Source organism: Pezoporus wallicus, unplaced genomic scaffold (genome assembly GCF_028554395.1).
Source record: "Pezoporus wallicus isolate ANWC-B61680 ecotype Strahan unplaced genomic scaffold, APGP_CSIRO_Pwel_v1 contig_4161, whole genome shotgun sequence".
In the NCBI taxonomy this organism is placed as follows: Eukaryota; Metazoa; Chordata; class Aves; order Psittaciformes; family Psittacidae; genus Pezoporus; species Pezoporus wallicus.
In genome coordinates this window covers 1811361-1827966 of record NW_026639584.1, presented here as the reverse complement: position 1 = coordinate 1827966, position 16606 = coordinate 1811361, and the positions used below count along the sequence as shown (strand labels likewise).

The 16606-nt window shown below is 39.4% G+C and overlaps 1 protein-coding gene across 3 annotated transcripts in view; it reads left to right on the top strand.

The window, feature by feature from the left end:
* DOCK2 (dedicator of cytokinesis 2) overlaps positions 1 to 16606 on the top strand; it is a 167440-nt gene that overhangs the window by 94089 nt on the left and 56745 nt on the right. For all 3 annotated transcript variants that reach the window (XM_057415140.1, XM_057415142.1, XM_057415143.1), the window contains exons 28-29: positions 2698 to 2796; positions 4209 to 4303. In XM_057415140.1, coding sequence (XP_057271123.1) covers positions 2698 to 2796; positions 4209 to 4303 — 194 coding nt within the window. The remainder of the gene's footprint in view (positions 1 to 2697; positions 2797 to 4208; positions 4304 to 16606) is intronic.

Sequence of the window (16606 nt, the reverse complement as noted above, 5' to 3'; positions counted from 1 at the left end):
GTCAACTTTGTACTTGGATACGTTTACCTTTTTTATACATTTGATCTAATTCCAATCAACATTTCCTGCTGTAATTCACAGGATAAATCCTAACAGGCTGAAGCACAGCTGAAGAGACTTACTTATTAGGATTCTTTCTGAAGAAGTTCACCTTCTCTGCCACAGCCTTTTTTATACTGTTCCATCCCTACATACAATGCTTGACTTAATGAAATGAAGGTTTGAATTTTAAGCATTAGACTTGTATTTGTAAGTGGTGTTTGATTCTGAAGTTCCTCTGTCCATCCAGTGAAGATGCAGCCTGCATGCAGAGTGCAATGAATTGTTCTCGTGCAAAACTTACTCTGTTTTCAAGCAGTTCATGCTCTTTGCACGTTCCAGTAAGAGGTATTTATACACCATAGGAGAATTTAAGTGACTATATAACGATATCTGCAGATTTCATCACAGCTCTTTATAGTCCTATATTACACTTAAGTTCTAGCAGTGAGAATGGTGATGCTGAGACTGCCGAAGTGCCTCAGAGATCTGAAGCTGCGTCTGAGAAACAAGTCTTTATTGCTGGCATTGGGGGATTAGGAGGGAGGGGCAAGCTTTTAACCTATAAACCAGCTTGCAATTCATTTCTGATAGTGGAGATTGCTGGCAGATAATTATCAAAGATCAGACAGTATTTGTGTATTTTGCTGCTTTACAGCTACATGGAAATGATGGAGGAAGTTTTTGTAGCAAGCAAGCTTTACTGTCACCTTTTTATCTATCATTCAGTCCCACCGATGTGAATTTGAGAGGCTGGGTGTGAGGTACTGGCACCAATATCTGATCTTTGCTTACAGCTCTTTTCAGTAATCAAGGCATATCGTCTGTTAATTTTAAAATCACCATACACAGGTCCTAAGAACAGGCACTCGTGCTGTACCAGAATCACACACATAGCCAGACACATCTTGGAAGTTGGTTTTGACAGAAGAAATAACCTTCTTCAAGTCTGTGTGCCTTTAAGCATCATAATACATCTGTTTAATGCTTGGGAAGAAATGCTGCTTTTTGCAAGAAGTGTCTGTCTAACACGGGTCTGGAAAGGCATTCTGTGCTGAACGTTCAGCTGCTGGAAATAGGAGCTTTCTGCATGTGCAGTTCTCTAACTTCTGTCAGTAATCTTTTTGCAAAATCAAGACATCAGATGGCAACCCCTCCCCAAATTCATTACTGATTCCTTTGCAATTCATTATTATTTTCAGCTACACATATAACATCACAGAAAGGATTTTTTTTCTGATCCATAACTGTAGAAGTGAACTACTACAGCAGGAAAACCAGCATTTCTTGTTAGAAGAGCATCAGTACCCGAGAAGACACGGTTCCTTACCTGACAGCTTTTGGTTTACCTGCCGAAAATGTGTCTTCTTAGGCTTAAAAAGTAGACAAGCTTCTCAGTAGCACTAACGTGACTCCAAAAGAAGGCAGCATAGCTCCTTTAGATTGTAATTTTCAGTGTTTCTAAGCAAGAAGCGCTGGGTCTGCTCACGTAGGAATAAATAAGTAGAAACCGGCGGCACAAAGTGCACGGCAGCTCCATGTGGAGGGGAAAGACCCCTAGTGGCCACAGCCTGAAGCTGAGGGACGCTTCCCTGCCCTGAGCGGGGACAAAATGGTTGGGTGCGAGAGACTGCAGCTTCTGCCTCGGCGGCGATGGGTGCCTTCCAGATGTGACGGGACTATAAAGGGGATCGGAGCTCAATAGAGAATCTGGTCAGCCCCGGCTGGACGGGAAATTCTGCTCAGAGTGAATTCCAGCGCGTCCCTTGTATCCATTCTAAACCGGTCTCGTGAAAAAGTCCAAGTACATCTAGACAATTATTTTCAATGTTTGTCTACTTCTGAGTCTCTTCTTTAAATAAAATCTGAGGAGTTAAAGCAGCTTCACTTTAAAAACGATGATTGAAACTTCAGCAAATGCAAAGGCATCGATAGGGAGGATTCTTCACTATCTTAAAGGAGAACTGCAAATCACTCACTGTTATTGCCAGAGAGATCGATGTCTTTGTGACTTCCAGTAAATCACAGTGAAAAGGCAGGATTATAAATCATTTCTGTCTTCCAGCATTGAGAAAATATTTTTCAGGAATTGAGAAAAAAGAAAATATTTCCTTCTAAGGGAGTTTGGAAGGAGTTGACGGAGGAAGGTGACAGAATTGCACAGAAGTTTCCCAGAGTGCAGAAGTAGCTGCTTAAATGACTGCAGAGTGTAAAAACATACGCTTTCTTACAATATTTCTTCCTGTGAACAGCCCACATTCCTAGAATGATCAGCAAATATTTGGGCTGATATATTTTCTTCCCATAAATTCCTAATGGAAGAATTCTGGCATCACGTGCCTTTTAGAAATCTTAAGGTAATATGGAGATGTGCTTTGTATCCGGAGTTCTTGTCACAGTGTGTGTTTCCATGGGGCATTACATAAACAAGGCAACTTTCTCACCAGAGCCTATCCCTTGCCAGGGCAGCTTTTGAATTACCCTTTTCAAGTTAGTAAGATGTTCCTTTCATCTGGGCTTACAAAAGCTTGACTATTATTGTATTTTACACACATAAAAGGGTGTACCAGGCATTTAGAGTAGTTTGGCTTTAGAAAGAGCACGACCCAGTATCTGAAGCTATCTGCATGTGTTGATTTCTGTCTCGTTTTCTTTCAGAGTCATTTTGTGGCATGCATGACAGCAATCTTAAACCAGATGAGCAACCAGCATTATTCAGTTTACATTGAAACTTTTCAGACAAGTTCCGAACTAGTGGTGAGTACAAAATAGCCACGGGGGATGAGAAATAATCCCCCCAAAAATTTCCTGTGAAAAATCTGTAGTATTGTTTTGGAGTATCTTGTCTGATTCTTCCTCGAATTAAGTCTGTGTCTGTACAATTTCCACCTCTATGTCATTGTAATGGTGAGCTTGGCCAATACAGTAGTCAGAGACATAAATGCCACAGTTGTACCCTAGTACCAAGGTAATAATCAAGAATACGTAATGGAATCTTTGAGTTATACAGTTCTGAAGAGGGGAAAAACCCAGCCCCTCCCCCAAACCCACAAAACAACAAGCAACAAAAGCAACCCTCAACTAACTGAATCCCCCCTCCCCACGTCACCCGAGGAGAGTGGTGTCCACTTTTCATTTCCACCATTGAGTCTACTCCTGGTCCAGATAACGTTCTAAGCTAAATGCAGTAAATGCCTTATTCTTGCAACACATTATTTTATGCCAGCTGTTTCTGGCATAATTTACCAATATTTGGGGTATATTCTCGTTTGTACCAGTAGTCACTGCGTTCTAGAAGTTTTCAGTAGTCCCATATCTGTCCTTTAACACTCCTGATATAACTCTTAAATAAGTCTGTGTGTTGGCAAGGGGTTTGATCACACCACCTGCAGTTTGCCCATGGAGGTAATCTTTTCAGTTGGCAAGATTTATTCATTTTCCTTTCTTTCTTAAAGTCAGAGTGGTGCCATAACTGCAGTGCTCACAGATCAGATCTTAGGCAGCATTTGCAATTCTTCATGTGCTTTAGTTTATTTGAAAACCTAACACTACTGTAATATAATTTCAGCTTCCAAGCAGCTTGGCTACTTGGTCCTGGAAGTTTTGGTAACCCTTGAACTACTTCCAAGAGTTCTGCAGAGGGAGGGAAAAAGACATGAAGGAGACCTGAAATGGTTGTGTTTATTTTATTTAAGTTCATTATGCAGTCATCTCTAAATACTTCTAGGAAAAGTAGCAAGTGTTTAGTTTGTTTGGAACCTTTGTCAGTGCCTTCAGTTTTTAGTTTAGAATACTAAATTTGGACTAAATAAATATCCTGTATTTTTCAAATCTATTAATTCTTTATGCATAGTGAGACTGGTTTGCTAATTAATAAATAATTCAACAGCTTTACTCCAAAGTACTAGAACTTGTTCTTTCCATTCATTTATGGTTTATCTCTTTTGAAGAGCCCAATGTAATGGCTTTTAGCTTTCATCTGCAATCTGAGACTGCTGTTTTGCAGAACTTCTGTTCCAATCTTGAGCATACTGATATCAGCAGGATTTTTTTCCATTGACTTCACTGGAAAGCAAAGAGGAACCCTTCATCTTAGTTCTTTAATCACAGCAAGAACACTTAAACTTTGTGTTACTTGGTCACAGGCTTACTTTATTTTGTTGTTCTAGGACTTCTTGATGGAAACATTCATAATGTTCAAAGATCTCATTGGAAAGAATGTTTACCCTTCAGACTGGATGGCAATGAGCATGGTGCAGAACAGGTAAAATGGGGCTGGAGGATGAGTGCTCATGTTCCATGTGTTTGTGAAAAGTGACTTGTTTCACGGCTCACATAAAGTTTTGCTGTGTAGCCTAAGATGAATATATCATTCCATTTGGTGAATACCAAGGTCATAATCTGACATAATTCACTGACAAGGCATTAAATAGCTAGCTGCTTCCTCTTTAAGTACACTTACAGCGGAAAGGCAAAACCAAATTATTCAACAGTAAAATGGGAGTATATAGTTGGTCTCCATGTTGACAGTCAACAGAAACCGAACTGTAAAAGGCCTGTTGAATCTTAAATGTACAATTTCTGCGCCTGGTCAGAATGTCTTCACTAATATGTCAGCAAGTTCATTGTGACACAAGAGTCATCAAACACGGATTTCTTTCTGAACTAATATGGTACTTGGATTGTTAAAAGGTCTGAGGATAAAGACTGAATATTTGAGCACGACACACTGTAGGAGGAGGTTGGATCCCTGGTGCTTGCTGAAGCTCACATCATTGAGGAAATGTGTTGCTAGACTATGAATTGTTTGGGGTTTCATCATAAGCAATTACTAAAACCTCAGGTATATTGCTTCTACAGATCAAGATAGCACCTAAGTAAAGTTTGTATAATCAAATCTTTCATGTTCCCTATTGTTTGCTTTATGAGAGTTTGCTATTAATAAGACGTATCTGAGCACTCTTCTATTTTAAAGTAGACTGAAGGAAATACCTTGTGGACATAAACTGTGCAGATTATACAACTTTGCCCACAGCTATGATATGTCTGCTTTGGTGTCACCATAAATGGTGGTGGGATGAAAAAGGTGTTGTTTGATCTCTGTTAAGTCACAGGATCTCTGTTGTCTCAGTGTTAAGATTGCAAGTGATGTAAGTGAAGTTTCATGTTACATAGATTTTGCTGCCACGACCTCTTTTCAATTTATCATTTCTATGTCATGGGATACTGAATTAGGTCAAAATGGGAAGTGATTTTTGTATGTCTCCAGACTGAGAATGGTTTCAGACAGCTGGGCCACCATTTCACAGATGGATTTCTTCAGTGTCTTTGAAATATTGCTTGTTTGAAGAGTAAAGGAAATGTTCTTCCCTTGAGGTGTGAGGTTGTTATTATGGGCTTCAGTTAGAAATGAATGGTTTTGACTGCAAGGAAAGACTAGTACATAGGGTACAGGACAGGTTAGGTGAGGATTTATTTCCTAATAATTGTTCCTAGCCATTCTGAGGTACTGACTTTTCTTCTAGTATAGAACAGAAGAAAGCAAGGGAGGCTTGGGCTGCGAGTATAAAACATATGGCTTCTCTAAACAAAGCTAGTTGGTTCAATGTATTTATTTGTGGAAATTGTGAGGAAGAGTTTCAAACACGGAGGTTTAACAGGCGCCTGTGTGTGCAGAAGAAATTGAACAGAAAAGTAGCCGTGAGCATGTGACCACTTTACCTTGTGGATTAATTTTTTTGATTTCCTGGGTTTCCTCCTCTTATATAATCATAGAATAGTTTGGGTTGGAAGGGACCAACCCGCCCGCAATGAGCAGGGACATCACCGTGCAGATCAGGTTGCCCAGATCCACATCCAGCCTGGCCTTAAATATCTCCAGGGATGGCTCATCCACGCCTTCTCTGGGCAACCTGTGCCGGTGTTTTACCACCCTCATTGTAAATAATTTTTGCTCACATCCAGCCTGAATCTCTCTCTTTTAATTTAAACCATCACCCCTTGTCCTGTCCCAACAGCCACTGTTAAAAACTCTTTCTCCGTCTTTCTTATAGGCCTCTTTTAAGAACTGAATATGGGCAGGGACACGTTCTACTAAGCAGGTTGCTCCAGGACCTATCCAACCTGGCCTTGAAAGTCCATAGATGCCGTTTATCTGAAACGTCACAGTTATGTAAATTCACTCTTCCAGTTTTATAGTATTGAAAAAGAGAGAACAGATGATGCTTAATAAAGCTGTTAATCTCCTGAGAGTATTTGGTCTCGAGGAAAATATTTGCTAAGAAAGGTTACAGCAGTACGATGTTAAATTTTGGTATTGGATACCTTTTTGTCTAGGGTTCAAATGGACTAATGTTACATGAAAAGGTTTTCTTTTTTGTGTTCCATGATTCAAAGTGAGAATTGTGTTTCTAGTGGGTACTGATGTGGCAGTGAGGCCTCAGGTGCCTAAACCTCACTTTGTCACTCTTGCACTCGTGGGGAGATCACGAGCTGCTCTTCTGAGGTGGGCAGATACAGATAAGGTGTTCATTCCAGGTAAGATTTTGTAAATGATACTAGTTTCAGCCTACTTGTTTCTCTCTCTGAGCCAGCCTTTGGCCTACAAAGGTAAAATCTAATCGGTGCTGGTGCTTCAACTGGCAATTATTTTTAATGTAGCAAGGATTATGCTTTAGAAGTATTAGCTTAGTGCTAAAGGAAGCCAACAGTCCTCTATTGTATGTAAGCACATCAAACCTTTCATATGTGAAACCGTTTCTCTCATCTAGGACTACTGTTAACATCTGTATTATTCACAAGTACAGGGTTTTCTTTATGGGGCAGGGGAAGTATCAATCCTTGTTCAAAGAACATGCCTTTGGGGCTTGGTTTCACTTGGTAGCATCTCTATTGCCTCAGTTACTGACAACAGAAATGCACTGGTCATGCTGTGAATTCACTCATAGCGCCTCCTAATGACTGACCTTTGTGGGGCAGTGTGGTGCAGGCAGATTTTGTTGCTCTACACCTTACCCTGCACTGGACAAGTTAAATGAAAATATTTAGAGAAGGAAGTCAGCATAAAAAAAAACAATAAACCATTAAAAAAAATCCAGTTCAGAAGCTATTTAACAGTGCTCTGTAAACACATTGCCTACCTAAATTGCCTTGGCACTGTTTATACTCTTTGATGGTGCTGCTGTTCCTAAGATTACATAAGGAAATGAGTTATTGATCTTACTTTCATGTCTTAATTTTATGTTATACCAACAACTGGGAGGGTAGATTTTTGTTGTCGGTCTTGACAGAAATCTGGTTTGGGGGGTTTTGAGGGGATGGGTGTTCTGTGATATAAACTGGAGACTAATTTAGATTTCTAAATTTGTCTTATTAACGTGTTGTACTTCAAACTAGAGAAGTAGCAGGAAAAAAGTCACAAGGCTGGGGTCTCTTGAAATAACAGTGAGAGAAGAAAAAGAAAACCCAGACAAAGGGTTAGCATAGCTGTTTTGCATCCTTAATTCCCCTATTCTGAGCAGGAGGCTACATGCATTCAGACCTTCTTACACTCTCAGAAGGTATTTTACCTCAAGAGTCTCCCCTTTCTGAACTTGCAGAAATATTAGTTACAGGCTGTAAGGCATGTCTGTTGTGTAACCTGGCCAGTGGCAGAATGGAGCTGGCACTTCTTCCCTACAGGCATTCAACAGAGCCTGACAGTCTCCCCCGGATGATCTCTTGTGTTTTGTACCTTGCAAGGCAAGTGGGCACTGGAGGAGTTTTGCTGTAGGATATACTGCAGTACAGGAATGTAAAATCAGAGTGCATTTACTGAGAGGCAGAGGAAAGGGAAGAGCATAAGCAGCACTGCAAATGTGGTCCTGGTAGTGAGTAAAGGTGTTATTAATAAGCAGGTTACACACATTACTCTTATACATAAATAAAGTCAGACAGTGCTTTTATGATATCAGAGATAGTTCCACTAAATGTTAGATGTCTGCTAAAGATCAGGGAAAAAGAAAGAGAGAATGACTTCTTATAAGGGCCAAAGGAATGGAAGATGGACACATTCATGTCCAGGAGAAATTGTGGTAGGTGAATTGAAAGAATGAGAGCAGAGGCATGATTGACTAAACTTAGTCAAGCTTTGCCATATCAGGATGGAATGATTTAACTCACATTACTTTAAATCACTTCTGACTAATGTCCTGTTTGTTCTCAAACCATGTTCTGATTCTCAAAGGCCATATGAAGGAGGCAGAGGCTGTGTGTACTAGTACCACTGTACTGGGGGTATTCTATTAGCAACTGAGAATCAAAAAGCGGAATGAACTCCAATTCTTCCCCTCCTCCCCTTCCATTAACAGCAAGATGGGAAGTGCACTTTCTTTTTTGTGGCATGCTAGGTGTGGCAAAACACTTTGGGAAATAGTAAAATCCTCATTAAGGATTATAAGAATATAATATCTGAGTCATTTTTGTGATCCTCCGTGGTAGATTTAATTAACTTTTCTTCTAATGAAGGTTTCTTACTGCACACTTCCTACTAGTTGATATTGCTTGTATGTGCACTTAATTCCACTTACGGTACTTAGACTATTGGTTATTAGCTTATTGAAAGCAGTAATTTCTAGGTACATGGCATTTGTGGGGAACTGCTTACTGGCTCAGGTAATACCAAATAGTTTGCTTATCTCTCACCTGTTCATAATTTGTACTTAGAGACACATCATTCTCTCCCTGTGTCCCCCCCAGGAAACTCCCATACCTTATTGTCAACACTGAAGTGCATAGGGCGTCAAATTTACCAAATAAAAGAAATTATACAGGGAGTTAGCAAGCAAAGGGGAACTTCACAACCCCTCCTTCTGTTCTAGCTTTGAAATGGAGGAGTTTGAAAGCACTTGATCTTACCACAGGCAGTACCTGGAATCAGTTTCAGTTGGTGTCCAGTCTGAAGTGGCTTAGTAAGCACTCTCCTTGTCTGTGTGTCCATTTGAGCTGGGGTTTGAACCTTGCTGACATATTTAAAAAGAAAACGAAATGTTTTTCACCAGCACATTTCGAGGTCAGGTCCTATTTACAGAAAAACTCACATGAGGCTATTTTCTAACACCAGCAGTTAGGCTTTTTCTAAAACATGTGTTCATTATCTGAGTGTTTTCAGGCATCTGTTGCAGTCAAGTGTTCCCCAGCCCCTTTAAAGTCGAACTTGAAAGGTTTAGCACTACAGGTATTTGGCAACAGAGCAGGAAATACTGCCAATTTCCTTTCATTGTACGCACTAAAAATAGTTGCTTATTTGCTGATAAATGCTTTGTAAGACCCTCAGGACCTGGTTCTCATGTAGCTCACCTGTCTGGGCAGCATCATTAATTCAGCAAAATCCTATTACGGCTTCACATCAGTGCCACCTGCATCCCCAAGTGCCTTGCCATTGCTCATGCTGCCAGGAGCTAGAGATTCTGCCAGTGTCATTAGTTCATGGCCAACTGGGGAACTGAGGCAGAAGTTCCTGCCTGTCACCAAGCAAGGGGCTGTAGGGATTGCTTTCCTGGAAAGGACAGCAGAGTTTTCATAGATCATCTGTGAATGGCTCTGTTAAACCTGACTTTGGAAAAGCATGTTTTCTGTACTGTATGTACGTGTGTATCTGAACTACTCTACCTTTGGACGGCAGAAGTCCTCTCAGAAGTAGCTGCTTACAGTATTGTCCTGTGAGACGACAGAGTGTTGCTTTATGAGGAGGTGGTGTTTTTAAAGGTGTAGCCTCAACCTTTAAGTGACGGCAATGGATGTTGGGCTGCTTTTTCTTTGGAATTTTCTGAAGAGAAAACTTGCACAGCTGTATCCCAATTTAAGCCTGCTGTGTAAGAATGGTATTTATAATAGAGGTTCGGAGAGAAGGGAAACTGAACACAGTTGGCAGAACATAGGGAAACGTGCATTTTGCAAGCAGAAGTTTAAGTATTTATGGGAGGTATTTACAGACTGTATTGCTACTACCAACTCACCAGATTGCAGAGTCATAGAACGTGTCATGTTGGAAGGGAGAAACCCCCAAAAGAATTAAATTCTCAGTTAAATATCACGTTAGTTCAGAGTCTTCCACCTATCTGGAAATGAAAGGTTGTCACGTTTTGGAAATATTTAATACTGTGATGTATGTACTGATGCCAGTGGGTACTGACTAAGGGACCTGACTGCACACAAGGTGCACCAATTCAGTTGGTAAGAGCCTGTATTATCCATTTCTCCAGCTGGTGCTGTAATATGCTGTTAAATTTATAACAAGTGTGATGAGATTCTCAAATAAAGAATAACATTTGAATTATGAAAATAGGAAAAAACCTCTTCCTTAACTTTATTTCCTTGATTATTGCTATGAAGTGCTTCTGCTGTCATAGGAAATGTAGAAGAAAACTCAGATATTTTCCCTCAAGTTATGCTTCAACAGATTGCTCAAAACATTGCTTAGCTCATTATTTGTTTTGCAGAGAATAAAAAGGACATTTATTTATTTATGCTTAAGATGAAAAAGATAACACAAGTACCTTGGGTTAGTTTTACTGTTCTTTTTCAAAGATGTATTGGGAGTTAAGCTGCATTTGTGTAGCTATGGTTGGATGACGGTGCAAGTTGGATGATTTTGTGCAAGTGAGGCAGAATTTAGATGGCTGAGCTGTTGCATACAAGTAACTCCTTTGATCTCCTTTTCCTCTGGCAACTTCTGACTGGCCTAAGCATACTTGACAGAAATGCAGTTGTTTTTCATAAGGGCTTGAATTTTCTGGGGGTCAGAATGCATTTCCACATGGCCTTATCGCATATTGCAGAGCTGTGTAAATTTAATATATGGAAAAGTAGTTTAAGCAACAGGTATAAATATCTAATGAGAAGATTCCTCTATGCACATGTGCACAAAAGGGTTAATGAAGCGGTATAACAAGTTCAAACAGTTTGTGCTGTCTAGTAATTCCTTTAATGATGTATAATATTAAGATGTTTCCTTGGACAGTTTCATTTTGCTATGAGACTGAAAATGTCCTTGCTGAAATGCAGTTTCCCCATAATGTGAAGCTGCTTTCCAGAGGCAAAGGACATTTTGTTGATAGATAGATTGTTTTTCTTGCTGGACTATTTGCCATACAGTGTCTCAGGATTCTTAAATTTGTATCTCCTTGCAATTACAACAGGGTAACTCTGTTTCCTAGTTGTTTTTCCCAGTCCCTGCAAAGTACTTGTAACTAGGGCAAATGGGGTAAGGTTAGTACTGGGGAAAGGAATAAGGCAGATAAAGGGAAGAGGCAGTTGTTTCACTGTGGGTTGTAAATTTGCTTCCATGGAGAGTTACACTTCCAGCTGTGGCTGATAAGTCTAACTCAGTCATTTAATGCTTTACTGTCAGTTATGAGCCTAGCAGAGAGCATTTCTTCTGTTTGTAGGTGTTTGTGTCTGATGTAACCCTACTTTTCAATCACTGCATCTTTCTAGCCCCAAATACTTCAAGATGCTTATTCTGCACTAACTCTGCATGTTGCTTGTTGTTACCCATGTGGTGGAATTATCTTCTTACCAAGAATCTAACCACTTAATTATGTGGTGACTGCAGCAGATCATCCGCTCAGCAAGAGAGGCTATTGCATATCATGGCTGGGGTGCACAGTGGATGCCTGCTGATTTCTGACTGCAGTCATCCAGTCTTTTATCTAAAATGCAGAGAAAACATGCTGTGAGAGACCCCTTTCCCACTCCCACTACAGAGCATCTCATCTTCCTTGGCATCAGCTGCTAGGATGCTCCTGCCTCCAGAGTAGGAGGTCCCCTGAACCAAAAGCAAAACTTCAGTGGAGAGAACTCAACACAGAAAAAAAACCCAACCTGTTACTTTGATGTTTGCAGCTAGTCAGTAAGATACTGTTATTTTTCTGGATGCAACTTTGACTCACAGAAATCTCTCAGGTTCTTTGCTATGTGCTCTGTTGTAAAAATTTTTTTTTGTATGTTTTCAGGTATTTTAATTTTAGTAAAACATTTAGGGGTAAGACAACGAATAGTATTTTCCACTCTGTGGAACATAGGTGCAAATGAGTAACTTCAGCCAGCACTTCTTCCCTTGAAGGGATTTTAGGGAAATTAAATATGTAAATTTTTCTCATATTTAGCATTGTTTTGAACAGTTATTTTCATATTTTTTAAACAGCAGCATCACAAAATAACCTGCTAGTTATGCATAACGATCTGTTTTAAAATTCATAATGTGCTAATTCAGAGCAGCTTCTGCATGGATAAAGTTTGGGCTGTAAAGTACTAAGCTCAAGTGAGCAGCAATTAGAGAAGAGGCAGATGCATAGCTGTCTGTACCTGTAATGAGAGATCCTGTTCTTCACTTCAGATAAAGCCAGGATTCCCTAAAAGAAAAGACATTATGTGTTCACTAAATATTTTCAACAAGAATACCTAAGAAAGTACATATGCTATAAATATAAATATGAGGCAAGTAAAGAGAAGGGATTTAAAATGCAGAAAGCTCATGTGGTGGGGGAGAAGTAAAAACAAAGCCCATATGCTGCATTTTACCTTTAATGTTTTATGCTGAGATTATGAATGAATACAGAGCTACTTAAATAAAACCACCCTAAACCCAAGCAAACAAACCCTCAGTGTTATCCATTCACTTCATGTAATTCTCCAATTTTATTTTTGACTTGTGAATTTCTAGAAATAGGCCCTAGAGTCTGTGTTTACTGAAGTATCACCTCTGCACCGTACTTACCTGTAGAGAAATGAAGATTAAATGATAGGTACAAATATCACAGTCATGGTCAATTAGTGTTATTAGGTGGAAAATGTATGGAAGAATGGAGAGGTAATTTCACAATATCAGTTCAAACTTCCTTCGAAAGTGAAGGCCCTAAGGGTTTCCTTTAGTGTGTGACATCCTGATATACCATGTTGTTGCATTCATGTTTACTGACCAGGTTTCAGCTTTTCATCTTCCCAGCCTTGACCTGGCACCAAAGACACATGTGATCTTTAGTTTCATTTTAAATTCAGACTGTTTCTACTCTGCAGACCATTAGCTAGAATACACTAAAGAGGAAAGCAGACTGAAGTGAGACACTGCTCCCAATACAAGGCAAATTACTGACTATATCTTCCCAACTGAGTTATTTCTATCTGAGTCCATTAGACAGCTTTTTGTGCACTTAGTTTTCAAGCTATGAAGTTTCTCAAACTGTGCCAAACATCAGATTTTCAAGAGTTTGCCATAAATGTGCACCTAATGTGCAGATCGGAAAATGTATTTTGATTCCTAAATGGAAGATAAGCAGTCTTTAAAACATGCTTTGGGGAGATGCTGAAGGAAAAGCTACACAGAGAGAGACTCTGGGCAAAGTCAAGGGATCTTGAATGGAAATTTAGTTTCTACAACCAAGGGCCAAAGCAGTTGCTCATTCTTGCCTTCCTCTGGCTGTTGCTGTTGTACTGCTGCCCAATTGATACCTTACAGCAGATAGTGGTTTTGTATGCTTGGCATAGCTACTCAAGGTAAACATTCAAGTAATACTAATAAAGGAAATGAATTGTACATAACAAAACGTTTATAACTGAGACAAGAGGAGCTGGACAGCAGTGGTTTTTAAGCAGTTATTTTCTGACCATGCTATTTGTATAGACTCTCTGGCCATACATTGGGTGTTTAGCAGAATGAAATTGCTTTATCATTAGGATTCAATATTACTGTACAACATAAATTAGTCTGTAGCGGTACTGAGTTGACACAAGGGAAAAGTATGATAAATTAAAATACATTCTTTGCACTACTGGCCATTTTTTGCCAGTTTCCATGGAACTCGATTACTTCCTGACTGTTACCATTATTGTGCTTAATAACCTTAATCACCAGGCTTCACACAGCTACCAGGTTTGCAGTAGTGTTTCCATGTTGCATTGCCCTTTGTTTCTAGGCTGTGATAGCTTGCCATGCTCTCAGGAGGTAATTTCTGCTGTTGCTTTGTATGGGTTTTTGTTATCTTTTCACCAGTTTTCTCAGGCTTTCTCCTCCTGCTCTGTTTTGGTCACTGAAATAGTAAGTGTGCATGTTTAATCTCTCCTGTCTCGCTGGTTGCTTCTCTGAGCTCTCTTCTGTAGAGTTCATATCTTCCAGGTTTAGTTTATAATTGCTGATCACTGTTTCAGCCATTGACAATGATCACCATTTGGGATTGGGTTTTACCCATGTTGCTGGTCTCTTTATTTTACATACCACCTTGTAGATTTGCACATGTGAAGGTAGAGGCTTCACTGATGAAACTGGTGATTGGTCAGCCTTTGGAGACAAACAAATTGCCTGCCAAACTGGAGTTACTGTAACTCCTTCTGGCTTTGTGGACCAAAGTCTCTGGAAGAAAAGCACATCCCACAAAAGGGTCTGTGGGAACAAGTTATGAGTTTTAAGAATGGTCTTCTTTTAAAGATGTCCTTCATTGTTTTTCAGACATGACTTGAAAAATACATATATTCCATCATTATAATGGTTTCTTTCAGTAAAAGCTTTCATAATGACTTAGGAAATAATACTCTTTGAAAGCTTATCTCTACTTATCTGTGTCTGAGTTTCTGGTAGAAGTTTGTACTTGATTAACTCTTTCCACCTGTCACCGCATCAGTCATCACAGCAAATGTGACACAGTCTGAGTTGATGCTCATAAATACCTAAGTGAATTAACTCAGCCTTCAGTCAATATCAGCATTACTCATCTCAAAGTTGAAGCAGTGAACTCCCAAATTTTAGAGCCTTGTGAACTTGAAAAGGCATTGAAGAGAATTTCACTGCTGCTGGACCACTGCTGGAAAAAAAAATCCTGTGTAAGAGTCAGAGGAGAGGGCAACTCATCATTTTGGGAAGGTCTGTAATTCTGCACCCGATTTAGGCGCCTTCCCCAAAATAATTTTGAGGACCCAGAAGCTCTGGGCCTGAAACTAGGTGCAGAAAAAGGCCAGCTTTTGGAGAGCCACCTAAGAACAGGCAATGCCAAACTAAGGGGGCTTCTTTGTTGGGTTTTTGGTGGTGGTGGTGGTGGTTTTGTTTTACTGTGAACATCGCTTCATTTTTTGCTGCAAGGAGTTGATGCACCAATTCTAACTAGTTTGGTAAAAATAACTTGGAGTTCCAGATCTATATTTGAGGTTTATCACCTATTTGCACTTCAAAAGCAAGGACAATATGCAGACCTATTTTACTGTTAAATAGAGTCATCATCTTCTAAGGAATAGCCTTGAAATCCTACTTTGATTAACACCATGTTGTTTATGAATACAAAATTGTTTCTTTGCTTCATGTCAGCCCCTCTGTTTTGGGTTTGGTTTTTTTTTTTTGAGAGAGAATCAGTTTGAAATCACATTGTGATATTATGTTAACATAAATTTTCTTCTTTGTCTTATTTATATGAAGTACTTGTGGTATTGTTTTACTCCTATTTGTAACATACATCGAATTGTTTGAACTTAAGTACAGTTGCACTGAATTCTATTCCTTAGGCTTTCTTTCAAGCCCAAATTTGAAAGCAATTTCTCTGACAATACAGTAGAAGCAAAGCAGAAATCTAGGAAGCTAAAGGAGAGAGCAGCAGTTGAACCGTGATGATTCTGTTGCTGTCTGATGCCAAAACCTCCCCTTTTTATACCCAGATTGAGCCCAGAGACTGGCCTGCGTAGATCATACATAAATCTCCAGGCCCAAGAGATTTGTATGAACAGTAAATTAGGAGCATCAATTCCCATAAACTTAATAAATAGCATGGAAATTATTGTGGGTAAAGGAATTTCAACAATTTTAGATCACAACTATTTAAACTTATGAGAAATTAGTTTCCTATTAAGTAAATGTAGAAAAGTTAGCAAAATTAGACACCTGAAAGAACAGATTTGTAGTCCTCTGTGGTGATTAAAAATAAGGGAAAATGTGAGAATGTTAAACAGAAAAAAACATCTCGTGACATCATCTGTATGAGAAATCAAGATCCACTCCTTTAGTCAGTCTAGGTCAGTCTGAGCTTGCAAAGCAAAACTAAGCAGCAAGCCTCACATTCAGAGAAAAGATAAGCTCCAATGATCTGCTACAGGAGCAAGGGAAATGAGGTTCTGTGGCATCAGGACAAGATAAACCCTTCCAGTAATTTTTCTCAGTAACTTCTTCTGAGGTCAGACAGTACATATTGTATTTTCTGAGCTGTTCTGGGCACACTTTTCCTACCATCTCTTTTCTAGCTGTACTTTCTCTGTTAGGTCAGTTGTAACTGAGAACTGATGTTATGAATAATCACGAAAGGAATACTGACTTCTCCAATCAAATGACTTCAACCCTCTCCTTCTGGATCAAGGTTTCGGTGTTTAAACAGGGATATACTATCAGTTATTGTGTTTTAATGATTTTTAAAATTATATATTCTTTTGTTTTCATAAAAATCTTACAGCTTCCTACTTGTGATTAATTAATTGCCCCTTTATGGTGGAAGGGGAGATTGAGGCATATAGAACAGGAGTCATTGAGGTAGGACAGCATGGCATTGGCAGGAGCTAG